Below are 21,934 nucleotides of genomic sequence, written 5' to 3' on the forward strand. Positions count from 1 at the left end.
CCCGCCAGCAAATAAATAAATACATTTAAAAAAAACATTCAATTTAAAGATTTAACATAATTTCAAATTGCTCCATTTTTTTTAAGTTTTTTTATTTACTTAAAATAATCTCTAAATCCAATGCAGGACTCGAACTCATGACCCCGAGATCAAGAGTCACGTGCTCTTCTGACTAAGCTGGCCAGGAGCCCCTAAAACACTCCACGTTTTTGAGAATCTCTTTGGATCACCAGTGGCTTCTGGGCCCCCTCTGGAGCACCAACGGATTCAAGTCAGGTCCTCCTGGTCCACCTTTTTTCCTAGATCCCTGCCACCATTAAGAACCCAGACCCAAAAAAAAAAAAAAAAGAACCCAGACCCATGGGGCAGCCCGGGTGGCTCAGCAGTTTAGCGCCGCCTTTGGTCCAGGGCGTGATCCTGGAGACCCAGGATCGAGTCCCATGTCGGGCTCCCTGCGGGAAGCCTGCATCTCCCTCTGCCTGTGTCTCTGCCTTTCTCTGTGTGTGTCTCATGAATAAATAAATAAAATCTAAAAAAAAAAAAAAAGAACCCAGACTCAGATGCCCACCTGCCTTGCACACTAAATTCCCCATGGGCCTAAACACAAGGCTTCCACCCCAAGCCCTGGGTGGACAGGAAACTGGCAGATGAGCACAGAAGCCAAATTGGCTTCAGCCCCCACAAAACTCCAAGCATACCCCGAGCAGGTTCCCCCAGTGGTACAGAGAACAACCCTGTCAAAGGCCCCTTGCCTCCCCTTGAGAATCCCCAGTTCTCAAGGCCAGCAGTTATCTCAGAAAAGGAAAAGGAAGAATGGTTATGGGGGAAGGGCCTGTTATTAATTGATTTCCCTCGTCAATCCCTTCTTCCGCTTTCCAACCTCTCATCTGGGACAATGGCTTCCCTGGCCTCAGGGACCAAATCATTTCCCACATCCTACAAATCCAAGCCAGCCCCTCCCTGCTACAATACCATATACGGACAACGTGACTCAAAAAAGGGGACAGCAGGTCATTATTCACGTTACACAAGCCTTCCAATCAGTTCAGTTCACAGAGCTACTCAAGAACACCGCCATGGGGAGGTTGACATCTGCAGGATAAAGCAGACCTCTAGTGTCCTGGCCCTGCCCTCGACCTCTACCCGGTACTCACCTTGGGTCCATGGGAACTCCGGGCTATGACCTTGGCTTGTGGTGGCTGCTCCTCACCATCCTTCTCTTTGCCATACTTCATTTTCTTGGGCGGCAGAGATTCGGTCACCCCATCGGTCACCACTGAGTCTGGCTGCCACTTGTTCTTGCAAGCAAAGATACCTACACTTTCCTGTTTCACTCGAGCCTGCCCGGCCTTATTCCGAACTTCAGCTTGGCCCCTCTGGGGAGCTGCTGGGAGGCCATCGGCCCGGAAGCAGGTGGCTAAATTGAAGACCACATCACCTTCCACCTTTTCCATTTTCACCCGCCCCAGGTCCACCTGGGTTCCAAGCTGTGAAAGCTCTGTGCTGGAGCCCCTCTTGCTGCTCGGGACCACATCCAAGATGAGTTCCTTGGGGCGGTTGTCATGAGGTAGCAAAGGCAGCTCAGGTATCTTGTGCAGGTTCTGGGGGGTAGCCAGGACCAGCTCATGGGACATGTAGGTGGCCAGCACTTGGTTTTTAGGCTTCGTGTCTCCTGCCAGCTTCAGGCCACAAGCCCCCTGGGGACCTTCTATCTTAGGAGTGCTGTCAGGGCAGAGGTGGCTCTCTGACTCCTCGGGCCCCTGATTCACTTTTATGTCCCCACTGCTAGGCTGGACAGACAGCGCCAAGGTCCCTGTCTGAGGGCTGAGGGTCAGGAGGACAGGGTTGACTTGCTCTTCGTAAGGCTTCGCAGCAATCCGGCAGGTTTTGCCCTTGTTGCCAGTGTCCTGCTCTGGAGCAAAGGTGCCCCCAGGCCGTGGCTGCCCCTCAGGAAGTCCATGCACAGCTTCACTGGGGCCAAGTGGGGGCACACCCGAAAACTCAGAAACGACGTTGGTGGGCCTGATGGGAACCCCTTGACTCGGGGTGAGCTGCCCAGCACTGGAAATGCCAATGGAAAGCAGAGACGCCTGGTGGTATGGTGACCAGCCAACAGGCAGGACCTGGGTGCTGGTGGGTTTCCCATTAACTGAACACCGGGGGTAAATATTTGCTGGCCCAGTAGGCTTCCACAGAGAGAGCTCCTTGGTTTGGCACCCCGGCAGCCCAGGGGCAATGCGGGCTGGGGTGTATCGTTTAACTGTGCTTGGCTGTCCCTCAGTCCCAGCCTGGCTGCTCTTCTTGCCACAGGGGGCACCGGTGCTCTTAGGCTCTCCTTGATCGATGATGGAGATGGGCTCCTGCTTGGGAAGATGGCGGGGGTCTCGGTTGAGGCCCAGGTTAGGGTCTTTGTTCAGCAGCAGGGATGCAGGCACTGGGTTGGCCACTCCCACATAGGTGCCAGGAATGGTGCTGATCAGTGCGGTTGAGTTCTTCACCCAGGTGCTTGGGTCCCCATTCCTCACGATCTCAGGAAAGATGACAAAGGGCGAGGAAGTGGAGCCCAGGCATGAGGTGACATTGCTACCGGCAGCCTGGGTTGTGCGCTGTGACCTAGATAAGACCGTGGAGAGGAGGGCCTTGCTGCTGGTGTGCACGGGGGTCAACACAGGCATGGGAGGCGTCTTGCGTTGGTTCGGCAATGGAAGCTTTTGGCGGTTGGACTTGGAGGAGAGGTCGAGGGGCATCTCGCTGCACTCAGGTGGAGAGGCCATCTCTCGCTCCAGCTGTGGAGGTGACTTGAGGGGAGAGAAGGTGACGGAAGTCCCTTCTGTTTGCTGCTCACCACCACCTGGCATCTTGGTGGGGTGCGGTGGGGCCGAGCTCACGCTGGGGGCTGGCAGCAAAGGCTGTGGGGTTGGAAGCACCTTGGCAGAAGCAGTAGAGAGGGAAGTATCTGCCAAAGGCCCCGGGACCCCATCGGGTGCAGGCTGGGTGCTGGTACTGCCGGATGGGGATGCGCAGGGAAGCCTGTTCACCTCCAGAGAGACCAGCTTGGAATCTGAAGTCAGAGGCCGGGCCACAGAAAATGCGTATGGGTAAGATCGTAGCTCTGGGGAGGCCAGCACACCAGGGAGACACCTGTCCTGAAGGTAGGAAGGCAGGACAGGCAGTGTAAGAGTGGAGGAGACCCCCAAGGTGGTCGGCAGTGTGGCCACACTGAGTGGCTGCCCACAGCTCGGAGGCGGGATGTAGACCAGCGGCTGGCTTGGGGTTAGTACTGTCCCTGGCTGAAATGACAGGGGGACTTTTTGCATAGCTGGTGTCTGAGCTGCAGGAAAACACACTCGACTCAAACTAAAGGAGGCTGGGATGGGTGCAGAAGTGGGAATGGCAGTTGGTGTGGCCGCTGGCATGGGCGTGGGGGCCGGAGTAAAGATTGGGGCTGGGGTGGGTGCAGGCACCGGCGCAGGAGCAAAGGCAGGGATGAGGGTGGGGGTAGAGGGTGGGCCGGAAGATGGAGTTGGGGCTGGCATCGGCACTGACGGAGGGGCAGGGGCTGCTGGAGGTGTGGATGCCGGCATGGGAGCCAGAACCGGAGTGGGGACAGGTGCGAGGACCAGGGTTGGGGCTGAAGGGGGCACAGAGGCCTGGATCAGAGCCAAGGGAGGAGCTGAAACAGGCACTGAGAGGGGAGTTGGAGCTGGAGCCGACAGGGGAACAGGACCTGAGGGGGGAGCCGAAGCTGGCACGGGCACCAAGACGGAGGCTGAAACTGAAAGGGGGTTCGAGTCAGAGATGAGCGTGGGCACTGACGGTGGTGCTGGGGCCAGTGCCGGGACCGGTGCTAAGGGAGGGGAAGGGGCCGGAACCGAAGTGGCGACCTGGACGGGAACTAGCCCAGAGTGGGGCACCGGGGTGGGGACAGAAAGGGGAACCTGGAACGGATCTGGAACAGATGGGGGCACCGAAGCCGAACTGGGAGCAGGGGGGCAGATGGGGGCAGGCAGCTGACTGAAGTTAGTGGTAACCAGAGGCAGGCTTCCCTCCACGGGGACTCCAGTTCCCAGAGTTGCCAGAATGAAAGTATTCTTCTCCCCTACGCCATGCCGAGAGTCCAAAGCCTTCACCCCAGCTGCTGAGCAGTCCACCTGCTTGCTCATTTGGGTGCCGAGGGGAGCCCAGGAGCAGTTGGCCCGGCTGTCGCCAGCCTCAGTGCCGTCAGGAGCAGGCAGTTTGAGCCCGTCCCCTGGGCCGCTCAGCGGCACCAACAGGCCCTCAGCCTCCGCCACATTCCCAGCATAGTCCATTTGCGGCTGGGGGTCGTCAGGCTTGTCTTCTGACTTGTGCCCAAGTTTTTCTGCTGCACTGCCATCTGGGTCTGCCCCCCGGGCATTGCTGCCACTTCCAACTGCCGTGAGCTCCACCTGTAACGACAGAGCAGCGTGCCCGTCTTAGCTAGCTCTCTGTGGATGGTGCAAGTGTCCCGAGGCCCAGGAGAGGCGACTGCGGGTCCTCTTTGCAACTCGACCAACCGGGTCTCGGCAGAAGCAAAGAGCAGCTGGCCAATTTCTGTCTCACATACAGCAACTCGGGAAATACCCTGTTCCTTCCTGCCCCCCTTCTTGGGATGGCAGACTGGGCACATCGCCCGGACAGTTCAGCTCCGCCCTTTGGCGGGTGACATGTGGCTCCACGTGGCCCCTTACCTTGGAAAAACTGCTGCTGACACAAAACTCCTGAGATCCAAAGCGCTGGCAGTCACCTGTCGTGGACTCCTCATCAGAAAGAGGTGCTCTTCTAGTATGGAAGACACAACCAGAGAAGGGCCATGAGGCCTAGTCTTTCGGCCACCACCACCTTCGGCAGAATGCCTCCTGCCTGCCTGGGTTCCCATGAAACCTTACTGTCTCACTGCCCTGGGTGACTTGGACGAAAGCATAAGGAATCAGGGGTGGGGAAGCAGGTTGCAAGCCAGAGCCTCCAAACCCAGCTTTGCAAATTCCTGCAAAGGAGCTCAATCTGACTAGACTACCCTTATTGGGCTGTGTATCCTGTTCTCTGGGGCTCTCACCAGAAGTGTGGGGAATAGCCCAGCCCTTTTGCCTTGTCCCCAGAGCTTACCCGTCAAGGTGACCAACCAGGAGTTATGGGGCATGGCCAAAAAGGGATAGGTGAATCACAGAAGATCTCAAAAGGCATATGCAAACCAGTTTTTTCTTAAGTGCAATCTTATTTTAAGTCTATATGGGAAGCTGGCTGCTGGTATTATAAGGGTAATCCTTTTCTAAAACAAATAACCACCTCCATTGTGTGTCATGTTCTAAATCTGAATCATCACCTATTCAGCCGATGGGGTTACCTAGAGCAGATACCCATTTATTAGTGCAATATAATGCTACTGATTCGAGGCCACCAGGTCACTGGGTGCTGAGGAGCATTTCAAGGGCAGGACTTCTTTCCCTCCAGGGTACCACCAAGCTCCAGCCAGTGCCTGACTTCCTACCTTTCTATCCTTTCCTGCATCCCATGTCTGACCAGCTCTTCACTCTCCCTCGGTTCTCCCAGCACACCACCACATTCTTTCCTATCCTAAAGGAAGGCCTTCAAGGCCACATACCCCAAATTCAATGCAGCAGGTTGTAAAGAGAAGGGCTCAAGGACAGAGAGCTGGGTCACAAAGGAGGAAAACCTAACTGAACCCCAAGCTACACAAAAAGTCTTCTCCAGATTTTCAGCAAGAACCTTAGGGGAAAAAACTAAAGACTAGGAGGGTGAAGTTGAAGACAGGACAAACACCCACTAGAAGTTTAGTTTTTTTGGGTATAGCAGAAACCTACCACTGTCTGCCCAAGGGAGGACACTGATGGGGCAAGAGCCCAGGTGAGTGGCTGAGCAGAAGGTCCCAGTATAAGAATAAAGCTCCAGCAGAAGTGCTGTGGTGCAGTTCTGAGAGGGAGAAGCACAGGAATGCTCTGTAGCCCTCTGGGAAGGGGGACTGCCCTGGAGTTTGCCCCTCTTCTTTTCCCTCAGCTCTACAACAGCCCAGGAAGAAGCCAGCATCCACCTCACCAGCCACCCCAGCCTAGGACGGTCAGGGAGCCCACAGCCAACCTCCACAAAAATGGGGAAGGTCCTGCTAACCCCTTCCCTTTCACTGGAAGAGGCCATCACTGATGGATCCAAAATTGTACCTGGGGCAAGAGAAGCAAAAAAAGGCAAGGGAGGTCACCATAGGCCTCTCCCCATCGGTTCAAGGCTTTGGAGGGGGCTAACTGGGGTCGGGGGGAGATCTGTTCCCTTTAAAAGGAAGCTAGGCTGGCAGAAGTGGGAGGGTTCCACTGCTGGCAATGACTGCTGGTGACAAACAGAAATGACTGTAAGGACAGGCAAGGGCTGGAGAAGCAGTCAGGGGTCTTGAGGCAGGGGAGGGGGCAAGGGGCAGGGGGCCCTAAGGGAAAGGGAAAACACACTTGGACATCAGCTCTCGGGAGACCAGAAAAGCGAGGCCTACACTCAGCCTTGGGCCAGGGAGAAGCGCATTCCAATTAGCCTGGCCAGTGATGGTTTGGGGAGGACAGCAGCAAGGGGAAACAAGTGACACCACCTCCCTTCACTAACTCCACCTGACAACTGCAGGGGAAAGATGTTATTTCTTTCCATCCTGTCCTGTCCTGACCATTCAAAGAGGGAGCCAGCTGCATACTCGCCCCCTGCCCTTGCCAGGCCCCCACCCCACATAAAATCACCTTGAACTGAAGGCAGAAACCCCACCCTCAGAGGCAGCCACCTGCCCTCAAAGGCAGACCAGCACAGCCGGCCAGGCCTGGGGACTCTGGAGGTGGCAGCAGCAGTGAAAGCAGCAGTCCTGGCTACTCTAGCCATACCCAAGCCTGAGTGCCAGTCCCCAAGGCTCTGGGAAATCATCATGTGGCCATGTTTCAAATTCTCTGAGGAGAGGGGTATGCAAAGCTAAGCAAACATTAAATTGCTCCATGGAGAGAAGAGCCTGGGACAGGAATAGCTTTTACAGAGGAGGGGTGCACAAAGAGAAGTGGGTCAGCCAGGCAAGGTTAGGAGGGTGCAGGCGGGCAGGGAGGAGGGAGCAAGGGTCAAAGCAGGCTCTGGTCAGGCCTGAAAATCAATCCCTATGTTTCTTCCCAGTAGAGATGACCCCAGGCTATTGCGCTCAAGGCTTTGTTGAACTTAAACCAGAAATGTCCATAACCTATCAGGGTTGTTTTCCTAATTAGGAAGGGCTAGCACCACTGTTAAACCAGACCTTTTCTCATTCCCGTTGGGTCCTGACCTCACCACACACATCATTAGGCTCCTCATATTCCAGCCCCTGCAGACTTTCCCTGCCTGAGTCCCACCACACCCCAAGACCACCTTCATGCCAGCCAGGGTCTTCCCCAAACAAACCATGTGGGAAATACCAACCCTCACCTCAAACTCCTACTCATCCCTCAAGCCCCAGCTCAGATACCACCACCTCTGGAAAGCCTTCTCTTATTCCCCCCAGGAAGCCAGCTGTTCTTGCATCTAGATGCCCACAGGACCTGTACGTGTCGCGCTACAGCACTCGCCATCAGTGCCCCATTACTGCTGCTGGTTTGCTCTTAATAGATGTGTGTCCAATGAAGAAGTGAATGGATACGAGAAAGGAAGCAAGCAAGCAAAGCGAGGAGACAGAGAGTTAGCTGGAGGTCTAATTACAGTCAGCCCCCTAGGGCCCATAGGAAGCCCCTGTCCCTGTTCCTGTAGTCAAATGCCTCTGGTGAAGATGGGCAGGTTTCTCAAACACTTTTAAGAGCTGACCCCCTTGTACAGCCTGATAGCCAAAATTTATAAGTTCTACAAGTTGTAAAGGGCTGAGGAAGATGGTTTTTAAATAAAGTGAGATCACATTTCGGAATGCAGCTCTAGCTCAGCCTAGACTGTAGAGGAAGGCAACAATAAAGGGTAGATGAGATCAGAAGTGACAATGCTTAAAAGGTCATCTTAACTAGTAGGCATATTTGGTAATTTAACATCCCAAGAAAGGTCCATAAAGAGGGAAAAGCAAGTTTGGGGCTCACTTCTGGTTCCTTTTTCAGCAGGGATTTAGAATGGAGAGTGAACCAAGGCAACCTGTACACTGATCTGTTAAAGGCTCTAATCTAGATCTCTGCACCCAAGGCTCAACTGCCTAGAACAAGTGGCCAGTGAATGCTTACGCAAATCAGTACCACCACCCTGTCTTCCCCCAGTCAGCCTCTTGGTAATTATCTAAGGACATACCTCACATGCAAAGGAAAATATCTTTCTTCTGCAGATCTGAGAAGAATTCTGTCTTATTTTCTTTAGTCCTGACTTTTATATTCTAAAATAAAATTCCTTTTAAGTCCATCTCTAACCTGTTCCTCAGTATAGAGAACATTAAACTATTAGGCACTAATGGCTTTAAAAAAAATAAAAAGGTCTATTCTCCTAACCTGAACCTCAGACAAGTACACACTTCTCCTGTGGAGAGCAGAAGAAAAAAGAAGATACGCACAAAGACACACATTCCTTTACCCTTCAAAATTGCCAACATCCCCCATGTGCATACACAGCCATGCACACTTCCGAGATTCACCCAAGGAAACACCGGATTTGAATCCCAGGAAAAGCCATAAATGTTCCGTGTTCTAAGGGATTGATCTGATGCATTTGGATTTAAACAGTCGATGAGGGATGCCTGGGTGGCTCAGTGGTTGAACATCTGCCTTCAGCTCAGGTCATGATCCTGGAGTCCTGGGATCGAGTCTCACATCAGGCTTCCCACATGGAGCCTGCTTCTCCCTCAGCCTGTGTCTCTACCTCTCTCTGTGTCTCTCATGAGTAAATAAATAAAATTCTTTAAAAAAAATAAACAGTCGATGGACTGAAACAACAGCTAAACACCAGCAAGTGTGCCTTTTCTAAAAATGAGAGAGACAATGCAACTATCACACATAGCTCTTGCTTTGGCCAAAGGTCATGAAAGTCAAATATAAAATCTGAAGGCCATTTTGAGTGTCCTTCCTACAGGGCATGATCAGTAAATGGCATAGCTTGGCCAACCAAATATCCTGGTGAACAGAACATTTAAAACACACGCGGATTAGGCAGGCATCACCAACTCTCAATTTCGTATGACAACTATATTAAGCGGTTGGATCTTCCTGAGATACTTCATAAGGATCGTACTGCGAATCGTCATTAGCCTCGTGAGGCAGGAAAGCGCTGATCACCAGAATACCCACTAACAGCTCCCAGTATACAGCTGAATAATAAAACTGCCTTTCTTCCAGGCTTAGATCAAGGACCAAAAATATCTTATGCGTATCCTTGAGCACCGAACATGGATGCAGCAAATAAAAATTGCAATCGCCTGAGCTTCCCCTTACTCTACAGCCTGACAGTCCTTAATGAGTAGACAAATGTTAGTTGGCAAAAGGTCATATGTTGGCCTCCTCACCTTCATCTGAACAGGGACAGCAAGGCAGGGCAAGCCATTCACACGGCCCCAGCTCCATCCCATCCCAGGGGAGTTAGAAACAACCGGAAAGCTCTGCCCCAGGGTCCCTCCCAGGACCTTGCCGCAGCTGGCCCTCTGGTGAGTAGGTACAGCTCACAGGGAGCCAGAACGGCCACCTTCCCAGCCTCCTCACCTCTCCTCGTTGATGCCACACATGCGAATCCGGTCAGAACTGGTCCAGTTGTGCACGCCGCTGTAGAGTGGTGCTGTCGAGATCATGACAGCCACTCACCACCAGATAGGACCTGCTGTGGCCGCTCCCCCTGAGGAAAAAGAACTCCAAAAAATCAAAACTCCTGACAGGGACAGCTGCTTGAACCACCTTTATTGGGGAAACATTGAAATAAAGGCAATAATAGCACCAAAATGGCAAAGCAGTCTCTCCCACAAGCCAGCCTGCTATGGAAAATTAAGGTCCAAATGAGGATGAGGCCACACCAGCTTTCCAGGAATCCATAGGTTTCAGGATGGAGACAAGGGTGCTGTTAATCACCTAGAGCGATTTTTAAAATTATCTTAAAGACAGATATGCTAGAGTGTTCAAGGAAATTCAATCTATTCCAGACAAATGAGATGACAGTATATTTTTCCACACACATTTAGCCTAACCAACTACAATTAGAGGGTTGTTCCCATATATGAACAATGCATTGAAAGACTACTGGGGATCTTTTTCTCGTCAACTCTCTAATCCATGGGTACTGAAGTATTTGAGTGACGTACCAATTTAAGTTCTCCAGAGGAAGCACACACTTTCTTTATAAGTCCTTCAAAAATACTGTTCTGATTTTGACTTGGGAATTCTATAGATCTAACACACATATTTAAGCGGGTTTAAAGCTCCCTCAAAATCAGATGCAATACTCCTTCTACTCTGACCACAAACAAGCAAACAAACAAAAAACAATGTTCCATCACAAACCACACATTTCTGTCCTTGTCCCTATCAGCCTTGTCATCCCTGTGACCTACCACCCCCTTCAGCAGCTAATGTCCAGCTGTCGCTGTTGACAACCACTGCACAGCCAATTCACCTAGAGAAAGACGCATCGGGGAAAAAGAGGTTTACCCAATGAGCTTGTCTTGAGACCCTTTAACTCCCAAGTTAGCTAAAAGTCTTCTTCATCAAAGCTCGACTGAACAGAACCCTACAGTGATCAGAATTTTCTGCTGTTCTCCACTTTCCCAAGAAGTAAATCAGTACAATACAGTCACATCAGGGGTTTGTTTCACTTATTCTCTATATAATTTTCAGAGATTGTCCATGTTCAACATAAGAGCACTTATTCATTCAACATTTATTGAACTCCTACTATGTGCCAGCACTCTCCTAGGCACTGGGGAGTCAACCATTACCCAAAAAGACCCCAAACCCCTGCCTTCATGGAATTTATATTCTAGCGGGATGAGACGGACAATACACATGTTAAATGATTCCTATTATAGGATGTTAGAAGGTGGTGTAACACACACTAAGGGGCATGGCGATGGTGGGGGCGCACAGAATGGGCTATGGTTTTCAGAGGGGGGTAATCAGCGTAGGCCTGGCTGAGGAGACATTTAAGCATCCTAAAGAAAATAAATAAACAAACAAATAAACATCCTGAAGGAAGCGAAGGGGTGAGCCATGTGCATATCTGGGGGAAGAGCATTCCCATAGAGGGAATAATCTATGCAAAGGTCCTAGGGCAGGAGGCTATGTGCCAAGATCAAGAAAGAGCCAGTAGGCCAGATGGCTGGTGCAGAGGCTCCAAGCAAGGGAGGGAGGCAATATGGGGACAGTAGAGCCACAGCCCCCCATTCTCGTCCTTGTCCATATCCTGCTTCCTCTCTCCACAGCATAGGATACTGCTGCCCTTGCCTGTCTTTGTACTTGCCCATCTCTTGGTTTTCCTGACCTGGTGCCTGCTTGCTTCTCCAGGGATTTCTCTCTCTCCTCCCTCCCCAGAACCCTAGCCTGAGTCCTGCTTGTCTCTCCTCACCTCTGCCAGGCCCCATCTCTTCCCTTTGCCTCTTTTTTTCCCTACCTCCATCTCACTTTCTCTCTCTTTCCCTTCCCCTTTTCCTCTCAATTTCTCTTTCTAGTCCCCTCTATTGCTCCTCCTCACCTCCCTCTTCCCCCTATTATTCTCCTAGCCCCCCCTCTTCCTTGCTCCTCCTTTCCCTCTCCCATTTCTCTTGGCACAATTGGCGCACCCCCACCTTCTTCCCCTTCCCACCTTTCTTGCCCATCCTTTCCTCCTTTCTTTCCTCATCCTTGTTTTCCCTCCAGGCTCCCCTCTCTCCTCCCTCTCCTCCTCCTCCTTCCCTTTTTCCTCCCCCTGCGCCTCCTCCCCTCTACTCTTTGTCCCCGCCACAGCCTTCAGTCTCCCTCTCTAGTCTTTCAGTCTCCTTCTGTCTCCTTTGCCCTTTTTCTGCCTCTTTCTGTCTCTCTTAGCTCAGCCTGGCTCTCCCCTACCCCTCCCCTACCCCACCTCTCTTCATGAGTGTGTGTGGGGGCAGGTGGGTGTGTGAACCCTGTCCCTCCTTCTCTCCAGCTCCTGAGCTCCCCTAGTTGTAACTCTCCCTTTCCACCCCCCCCACCAAAGACTCCCAAATCTGTATCTCTAGCCCTGACCTCTCTCCTTAGACCCAGACCAGAATTTCCAGCTGCCAGCAACTCGCTGTTAATTGGATGTCCACCAAGCCCCTCAAACTCAATGTGTCTCAAACCGAACTCATTATCTGTTCTCATAAACCTGCTCCCCACCCCCCACGCCCAGCATGTTTCCTATCTTAGTTAATGGCACCACTATCCCCCCGCCTGGAAATTTCAGCGGCTTGTCTTCAACTCCATCGCTGCCCACAGCCAATCAGGAGTCGAGCCTTAATAATGCCATCTCCATCCTCTCCTTCTGCCCCTTCTTGCCACCACCCTGATGTAGGCCCTCATCATCTCTCACCCAGAATATTACAATAGCCTCTTAACTGGTCCCTCTGCCTCCAATTTCTTGATTTTACAATCAATTCATCTTCTAAAGCACCAGTTCGATCACGTCACCCCCTCCCTCCTCAAAAGCTTTCAGTAGCTTTCCTGTCTTCAGAATCAAGCCCAAATTTCTTAGCACAGCAACGTGGGCTAAGAAGCCTCCCTGACCTGGCCTCAAACCTCCTCTGGTCTCCTCTTTGGCCACATCCTGCTATTTTCCTGCTGCCTCTGCCGTCCCAGCTCCTGACCCTTCCCTGAATAGATCATCCAGTTTCAGGACTTTGCTGTTTCCTCACTAACCCTGAAATGGCCTCTTCTGCGCCCCTCCTCCTCTGTCACCCCTCAAAGCCTGGCTTAAATGTCATCGTGTCATCTCCCCGGCCCCTGATCGGTTAACTCTTCCCTCTCTGGTTCTCCTCACGGCACTGATTCTTACTCTGCAGTGTGGTTAGCCAGGGGTGTGGCATGTGTCTCCACCAATCAAGCTACATAAGGTAAGAAATTCTGTCTTTTCTGTCTCTGGTTTCTCTGCAATGTCTTGCAGATAGTAAGTACTCAGTAAATGAGTGTTATGTGGAACTGAATCCTGGATGAGAAATTGAGGTGGTGACCCTGAGAAATTACAAGAAGCAAAATCAACCCCCCCTAAAAGTGTCCACCAGGCTTAGTTACTGTAGACAAGAATGCTGTATTTCCCTGAAAGCACCATGCATTGCCCATAGCTCACCCCTGGCAGCTACGCCATTCCAGCATAGTTCATTGTCTCTGAGCTATTTTGCACCTCTGTAAATTGCAGGTAACTGATGGATATGCAAACTCTGTCTTGTCCCATAGAGTTTGGATTGACTTCCCTCCCCATTGTGGAAAAACCAGTTTTGCCTCCATTTGCAATTCAATTCCTTTACTCCATATAAATTTGTGCTTTTGGACTTTTTCTTTGAACCAGCTCTAACATCTATCTGGTTCCCTTGTTGATTAATGAGTAAAATAAAATCTTCAACGCATGTTCATTTTTATATCTGTACAAGACTCATGGTTTTACCTTTTTCTGACAATTATCCTTAACATTCCTAAGACAGTTATGTGGGTTAACACATAATTTTAGAAAGATTTCAACAAAGGGTAAGACAAATGGATTGACTGTCCCCCCTGTTTCACATCAGTTTACCAGGACCCCATCCCATCACTGAGCCTCCTGGTCAATCAAGTTTTAACTTTTTCTTAGAATATCTTGGAATATCCTAGCTCAACAACAGCTCAGGGGCACCTGGGTGGCTCAGTCAGATAAATGTCCAACTCTTGATCTCAGCGCAAGTCTTAATCTCATGGTTGGTAGTGAGCTTGAGCCCATGTTGGGGCTCCATGCTGGGCATGGAGCCTACTTTAAATAAAAAACCAAAACACAACAACAGTTCAGCCTACTGACTGATATGCCAGGTACTTTTAAAAAATCTTTTTTCCCTATGAAGCATTAGAAGAATCAAGCAATAAAAGGGGTCATACTTGCATAAAATGAATTTTAACACAAAGTATAAGTTTTAGTATCTATCTGAATACCTGTAGGCAGCAGATATAAGTCAGTCACCATTGCTTTTTCACTCTTGGGCTTATTTTTGTTCTATTTAGAGAGGATTGGTAGTTTGTAGGGCCTGGGACAGGAATCAGAGGCAGGCAGGGAATGAATCCTGGCACTTGAAAACAGAACATACAAAATATCTCCACCTAGATAAAGGAGTTTTTAGATCCCCCAAAACCACAATAACAACAACAACAACAAAAAGAAAACCAAGCAAAAACCAAAGTAATTACTAGACAAAACCACACATTTTAGCACTACCTGGAGGCACCGTCATTTTCACAAGATCCTAAAGACAGAATATTTCCTTCACCTTGGCTTCCCAATCTTCTGTTAGGAATTTCTTAGGGCAACCTCTCTTCCTATGTAGAGCCCACTGCTGCTATTAACAGTAGCCTTTGCAGAGGAGGGGAGGAGAGGGGTAGAACTCACAGACAAGAGGGCACTGAGCTAAATGGTCTACATAAGAAGACAAGACTAGTCCTCCTGAGTCAGAGAACAAGCAAAGGGAACTTCCAAAGAAGCACTGACTGGTGTCAATGTCCACACAGCACAGGAGGAGTCAAAATGGCTAATGTACACCAATGTTTCCTAAGCCAGAATCACCAAGGTACTTGTTCAAACTAGAGGTTCGTAAGTTTCAGCCCTGGAGATTCTGGTTCAGTAGGCCTAGTGTTTTGTTTCGTCCTTATCATATCCAATCAAATTAGTAACCATTCTACTGTACACTACTTCTCAGGAGAGGTAAGAAAAAAGGAAAAACCCTACAGACATACCACACTTGGTAGATTCTGCTGGTGTACACACTTAGGTACCGACTTGCTTCTGCTCACAGAGCCCGACTGACATGTGGTATGCTTTCTCAATGTCTCTCTTGCTCTTTCCGATGGGAACCATCACATGAAAGGCTGAAGGCAAAGCTCCTAAAAGGAACTTCGAAGAAACCTGGTAATCCCGAGTGGCTCAGGAAGCACAGGCACAAGGATACAAAATACCTCAAAGGACTTTCCCAGATATCACAACCATGTAATTGTTAAGAAATGAACAGCTGCATGGCCCCAGACTCAAATGCTGGTCACTGCCTGGAAGGCAGTGGGACCACTGTGAGCTATCCCCACTTTGGAGGGAAAAACTCAAAAGGCACATCCAACTCACAGTGAGAACAAAGGAGAGCACATGCTCCACCAACCCGACGGGATAAAGCACTGGCTGAAAAAATAAAGACATGCACCGTTTCGATTTAGCAGGCACATGCACACACCTTAAGTAGAGGGACCGACCAAGATCCAAGGGGATGAATCTAGCAAGCCAACAGCAGAAAGTAAGCAGTCAGACATAATTGGCACACCACAAAACAGGGGAAGCCAAAAAGAAAATGGACTAACAGGAGAGCAATAACTTTAAAACGGTGAAAATAGCAGCTAAGCTAAGGGCGAGCAGGTAGTAGAAGACAAACCATAATGAAGCAGAGATCTTTCCCCCAGAAAATCCAAAAGAAAAGAAAAAAACACTAGAAGACAAGGGCAGGTGTGGAAGGCATAAAAGAGAAGCCCACAGAATATAACAACTAAAAGAGAAAAAATGAAATAGGGGAACCTGAGATATTTCACCATCATGGGCCAAACTGAAACACTATGGGGAAGCACTGAACACAGACATTTTAGAAAAGTTTAGATAGAATATGTTATCAAAAGGGGAAGAACATCAAATTATAATCCAAGTCAGGGTTAGGGGAGCTGGTAACAGGAGATGGGCAGCACAAAAATCTCAAAGGAGATTTTACAGATTGGGTGGACATTTTTTGTTTTGTTTTGAAATGAAGATGCCAAAACAAGCATATTTCACAACAACTACAAGCAAAAGTATGGTCATCATGCGTATGAGGAAGAGAAGGGCATGAAAGGTGGTAACACAGCATCTATCTGACAAAATGTCTTTACCTTGGTAAAACGTTAACCTTGAACATGGCTGGACAGGGTGTTTCTCCAGTGAGTTCCCCAGAATCACGTAGATTTCTTGGTAACCAAAGACCCTCTATGTGCAGAACAATTGGGCGCTGGTAACATATGCAATACAACTAGGCCCCTTACATATAGCACGAAACCTGCCCGTTTATTCATGGCTGGACTCTTACCACCTAGCCAATACATTAGAAATTCAAGATTAAGGTCTCAGTTAACTAAATCTGGTAGTACTCCTCCAGGCTTCTTTTGGTTCATATTGTCTGGTGACCTGGAAGCAATTATGATTTTAAAAAATGAAAGAGCCGGAAAATATTCTTCTTGAAGCCTGGCCCTGAATCTGTTCTCAAGAGAATAGGCGGGGCCAGTAGATGTTTAAGAAGGAGGGTTGGGTCAGTGATGACTAATGTGTAACGAAAACCAACTTTGGGACCTATTGCTCCAGCAGAAATTCAGAGCTCTGGGCACAGCTCCCATAAGACAGAGACATCCACCTTCAAACCTCACAAAATCAAAGGAGAAGCCAGCCCATTACCCCACTTTGGAAAAAGTGGCCTCTAAGACACCCCCAAGGAGATCCAAGAGACCATTGGCATTTAGATCCAAGGGCTGAAGGGAAGAGGCTAGGACTTCCGTCTAGTCATTGAAGTGCCTTTAGAGAGAGGTCAAAATGTCTCAAAATCAGTGTTTTCAACAGGAAAGTGTACCCATACCTAATAAGGATAACTTTACCTGCCTTTAGATATGGAACCCCTACCACAGATCTGACTCTCCCTGTTGCTTTGCCTTCTTCCATGTGTACTCAACAGGAGACTAGTGTTCCTGTTTTCCCTACTTAATCGTATATCCCAAACCTCATCCCCTCATGAGGAAGTTCTCCCAATGTAAATTGTCCTAATTTAATGATTTCCCATAGAAAGATATTCTAATATCTTCCACAGGCTTTCCCTCCAATATCTACATCCCCTTACCTTTCCCTACCATTAACCAAATATCATTCCCTGAAACTCGAGAGTCCCTTATACATGCCCCAATCACTTTACTTTGCTTCCCTTCATGCAAATAGATTCCTCTATCACTACACACCACCATACACAAATACACACACACACACACACACACACACACACACACACAATCAACTAGAAATAATCTGCTGGGCAACTGAAAGGAGGAAGGGGCCCTCTGCACTGTTCATCCCAGCCTTCTGCCTGACTAATCTACTGTAGCACTTTCTAGTTCCCCTGGGGGGTTTTTTCTACCCAAATATTTCTACTGGTTCTACCCCAAGGGATAAGTCTTATAGGAGACACTGCATCTTGTTCCCAGATACATTTAATTCCTCTATTTACTGAGAAGACTAAGTAGTTGCCCGCATGCGGCTATAGCATGAACACCTTCATAGACTCCTTGCTACTTCCATGTTTAAAAACCTGGCCCATAAACATTTATGAGACTGTTGGATACAAAACTATTTTAACTATCTGTTAAACATACAAGAGTTTGGGACGCCTGGGTGGCTCAGTGGTTGAGCGTTTGCCTTTGGCTCAGGGTGTGATCCTGGAGTCCTGGGATCGAGTCCTGCATTGGGCTCCCTGCATGGAGCCCACTTCTCCTCCCTCTGCCTGTGTCTCTGCCTCTGTGTGTGTGTGTGTGTGTGTGACTATCATAAATAAATAAAAATTTAAATAAATAAACAAACAAACAAACAAACATACAAGAGCTTACTCATTCAAATGAATGTAGTTACCTTGACTGGCCAGGGCTTGCAATCTCCCTGCACGCTTCGGAGATTACTATTACCATCCTAACCCTTTCCAATCCCAACCATACTCTTTCTCAATTGCCTCACTAGTGCTGGATCCCCACTCATTCAGAGGCAATTTGATGTTTAAAAACTGCCAAAATCGGGCAGCCCAGGTGGCTCAGTGGTTTAGCACCGCCTTCAGCCCAGGGTGTGATCCTGGAGACCCGGGATTGAGTCCCATGTCAGGCTCTCTTCCTGGAGCCTGCTTCTCCCTCTGCCTGTGTCTCTGCCTCTCTCTCTCTCTGTGTCTCTCATGAATAAATAAATAAAATCTTAAACAAAACAAAACAAAACAACCCTGCCAAAATCCATTCAGAGCCTAGATCTAGTCACACAGTAGCAACACTGCTGAAGAGTGATATAGTCTATTATCCAGAGCCTGTACTGTGTGTGTGTTGGAGGGTGGTTGGGGAGAGCATTTTCAGCCCCTACCTGCCAGCCTCTCTAGTCCCCCATTATGTCCATTTACTGCATCATCTGCAAAATGGGAATAAATGAGTCCCTACTTCAAGTTGAGAATAGGAGACACCGGGCTGGGTCAGTCAGGAGAGTGTGTGACTCTTGATCTGAGGGTCATGAGTTCAAGCCGCACGTTAGGTGTGGAGCTTGCTTTAAAAAAATAAAGTTGAAGGACCAAAGGTAATCAATTCCAACAATAAAGGAGGAAAAAAGCAAAAGTTTTCATCTCTCACCATTTTCTTTTTTATCTCTCACCATTTTCATACCACCAGTTTGTTTAGCTTTTCTACCCACTGCCGTACTTTTTCCCTATTATTCAAATAGTACTTCCATCTCCTGCTGTAAGGAAATAATTTTACCCCATTTAAGGAAAACATCTCATCATAGCTTTATACTAGCTAGACCTAGGATCTAGCCACAAGACTTTATGCCACTTCTAGATATCACCAATTGCTAGAAAACCTAAGCGATCACCATGAAATTCATCAGTCCTTTTCAAAATGCAAAGCCACCTCAAAATGGCACTTTAAGTAACTATGGTCATTTTTTTTTTTAGCACTTCTCATTTCTCCTAGATGAAAAATAAGAGTTGGCTTTCCTCAGTCTCGGTCTTCAGAAGAACCATGTGAATATTTGGTGTGTCTTTCACACTTGAAAGTTGGATCATTGCCATCTGAGACCTGAATCCCTTTTGGGAGCTTCTGTGTCTTCCATGCCACGGACTTTGACAGTGGCCCTTGGGCATCTCCATTTCAATATACTGCATTCATGATATGGAATTTTTCATCTAAAGAGGATTCCTCCTCAACAAACTTTTGCCTTTTTTTGTCTCCTGGACCTCCCACACAAATATTTGGAAAAGCCATTATCAGACTATTTTTTCTACTCTCACCAACTCATTTTATATAAATTACTCATATATATAAATATATACACATACATATATAGTATATATACACATATATACTTATCATAGTATATATACGATAGAGTATATACATATAATGCATATGTATGTGTATATACAGTATATAGTATTTATACACATTATGTGTATGTGTATATATAATATATAGTACATACATATAATGTATGCATATATATTATATAATATATACGCATACATATAATGTATGCATATATATTATATAATATATATGCATACACATAGTGTATATGTAATGTGTATGTGTATATAATAACATATAGTATATATATATAGTATGTGGGTACACACACACAATTACCTCACAGAGTTTCGAACTCTCAGTATTGACTCAACCTCTTACCAATCTACAGGTTCCCCAAGGCTAGAAAGAATATTTTCTATTTCTTTTAATCACCACTCCCAATAGTGTCTAGCATAATACAAGGCATATAGTATGTGCTCAGTGAATACTTACTAAACTACTGGGAAAAACTGAAATCCTCTCTAGGTCATATGGAAACCAAGAATCCCTGTAAAAAGCACTGGGTCTGTGGATGCCTTTTACTTCCCTTACTCTCACATACACTTTCTCTTCCTTCTTTTCCTTGCTTCCACAATAAAGACAGTCACAGAAATACAATCAGGCCAGGGCAAAACAAAGTCAACTTCCAGTTATCTGAGCGTGGTTTAGCCGCAGCTAATTTTTAAACCCAGCCAATTGATGGACTGCCTTCTGCTACTTATAGTAGATGTGTACTCAGGGAACAACGCATTTTAATGTCTGCCTGAGCAGAATATAAATTGGAAGGTAAATCTGCTGGGTAGGGGGACAGGTAGAGAATAATAACACATTTCCAAGCCAAAAAAAATTTATTAATTTGTGAACTAATCTATTGTTTGAAATTGGCCTGCTATCACTCTCTCCCTATATTGGCATAGCTGACTGTTGGCATCAAAGTCCACTCTGGTTGCAGAAAGGATCTCTATATTATAGTCCATCTTTTTTCAGTGTTGAGAAGTTTGGTTTGGTGATACCTGAAGTATTTGAAACACGTTTTCAACCATCCAATCACTGATGAACATCCTTGTCATAGAGCCATAAGAGACCCAGGCTCTATCTACCAGCCTTTGTAGAACTTCCAGATGTCAGAGACATCTGGAAAGCCCAACCAGTCATAATTAAATACAGCAGCCCTTTTCAGAAAGCAATGGTTGTTTAAAATGTCACCCTAGTAAACTAGGCTTGGGTCATTTTTTAAGCATAGCCCAAAATGTCCCCTAAAGTTTCAACTGGATATACAGTCTTCAGTTCCTGCCCTGAAATACTGAGCAGTGTTACAGCACAGCTGCTAAAGAAGCTGCCACTTCCACCTCAAAGGTGGATGCAATAATGGAGTGATGAGCCAAGCTATTTCTTCCTATCACACTGTAAATGCTAAATATGTACTAATACAACAGGAATATGGAGAAAGAGCACAGAGAATCAAGATATATGGGGAGTGCTCAAGAGCCATTTATGGTTTTTATTCTGCCACCATGTTTACCATAGAGTAATATAAAAGGTCATAGGACTCAACGGAATAAGAAAAACTAGATTATAATATAATAATAGATGCCATTTATTGGGCTCCTGCTATGGACCTGGTCTGCTATGTAGATATCATCTTGTGCAATCCTCAGAGTACCGTGAAACTGGGGTTATCATCCTCATTTTATAGATGAGAAAACTGAGGCTCAAGAAAGTTAAGTGATTTGCTTCCTGTCACACGGTTAGGGAGTACAACAGCAAGGACTCTAACTTAAGGCAGTATGTCTCCGAAGCCCTCCAGGTGATTCTGAGACATGCTAAAGTTTGAGAACCACTGCAAGACACTAACCTATATGAGGTGCGACCAAGTTAAACTGAGTAAAGCCTCATCATCATGAGACATCTAATCACCTCATGGATCCAGGTATAGAGTGCACTGACTCATCCTGGGGATCAGAGTCATGTACAGTGCACTTCTCTATAGAACTTGGAAAAATGAAAGCCTGCTTGTTTTCCTGGTCCCGGGACACAAACATTATAGCAAAACTTGACTATACCCTTAAATGGCACTAAGATTTCTAGGCATACCTTAGCAATGAGGTAACAAATTTTGTTCCTTAGCCGACAGTTGGTAAAGAATCCTGAAACACAAAACTTTGCTGCCCCTCAGTACTCTCAATTCTTCACGGACACTTAACTTAAGATCTTCTTAAAATCCAAATGAAGACATATCCCGCCTCACATACTCTCAACGAATAAATCTGAAAATCACCACATTTTACAAATAATAAATCATCACTCTTCAAATTCATCACAATTCATTGACCAGGGAAAATATGACCTTGACATGCAGCCTGCAGCCACTTTTTAAACAATTATCCATTTTTAAATGTTTTATGGGGAAAGGATGGCTTCTGCTTAAAAAGGGGTGGGGGAATGCCTGGTGGCTCAGTGGTTAAGCCTCTGCCTTCACACTCAGGGCCTGATCCCAGGGTCCTGGGATCAAGTCCCACATTGCTTCCCCTCGGAGAGCCTGCTTCTCCCTCTGCCTATGTATGTCTCTGCCTCTCTCTGTGTCTTTCATGAATAAATAAATAAAATCTTTTTAAAAAGGGGGGGGAGAGGGAAAAAGAACAGCATATTTGAATTATGGGGATTGAAGG

The 21,934-nt window shown here is 47.6% G+C and overlaps 1 protein-coding gene across 6 annotated transcripts in view; it reads right to left on the reverse strand.

The window, feature by feature from the left end:
- BCORL1 (BCL6 corepressor like 1) overlaps positions 1-21,934 on the reverse strand; it is a 64,515-nt gene that overhangs the window by 35,260 nt on the left and 7,321 nt on the right. For all 6 annotated transcript variants that reach the window (XM_072817383.1, XM_072817380.1, XM_072817381.1 and 3 more), the window contains 3 exons: positions 9,678-9,807; positions 4,710-4,800; positions 1,155-4,427 (listed from right to left, as the gene is read on the reverse strand). In XM_072817383.1, coding sequence (XP_072673484.1) covers positions 1,155-4,427; positions 4,710-4,800; positions 9,678-9,763 — 3,450 coding nt within the window. In that variant the 5' untranslated portion in view covers positions 9,764-9,807. The remainder of the gene's footprint in view (positions 1-1,154; positions 4,428-4,709; positions 4,801-9,677; positions 9,808-21,934) is intronic.

Source organism: Canis lupus, chromosome X (assembly GCF_048164855.1).
Source record: "Canis lupus baileyi chromosome X, mCanLup2.hap1, whole genome shotgun sequence".
In the NCBI taxonomy this organism is placed as follows: domain Eukaryota; kingdom Metazoa; phylum Chordata; class Mammalia; order Carnivora; family Canidae; genus Canis; species Canis lupus.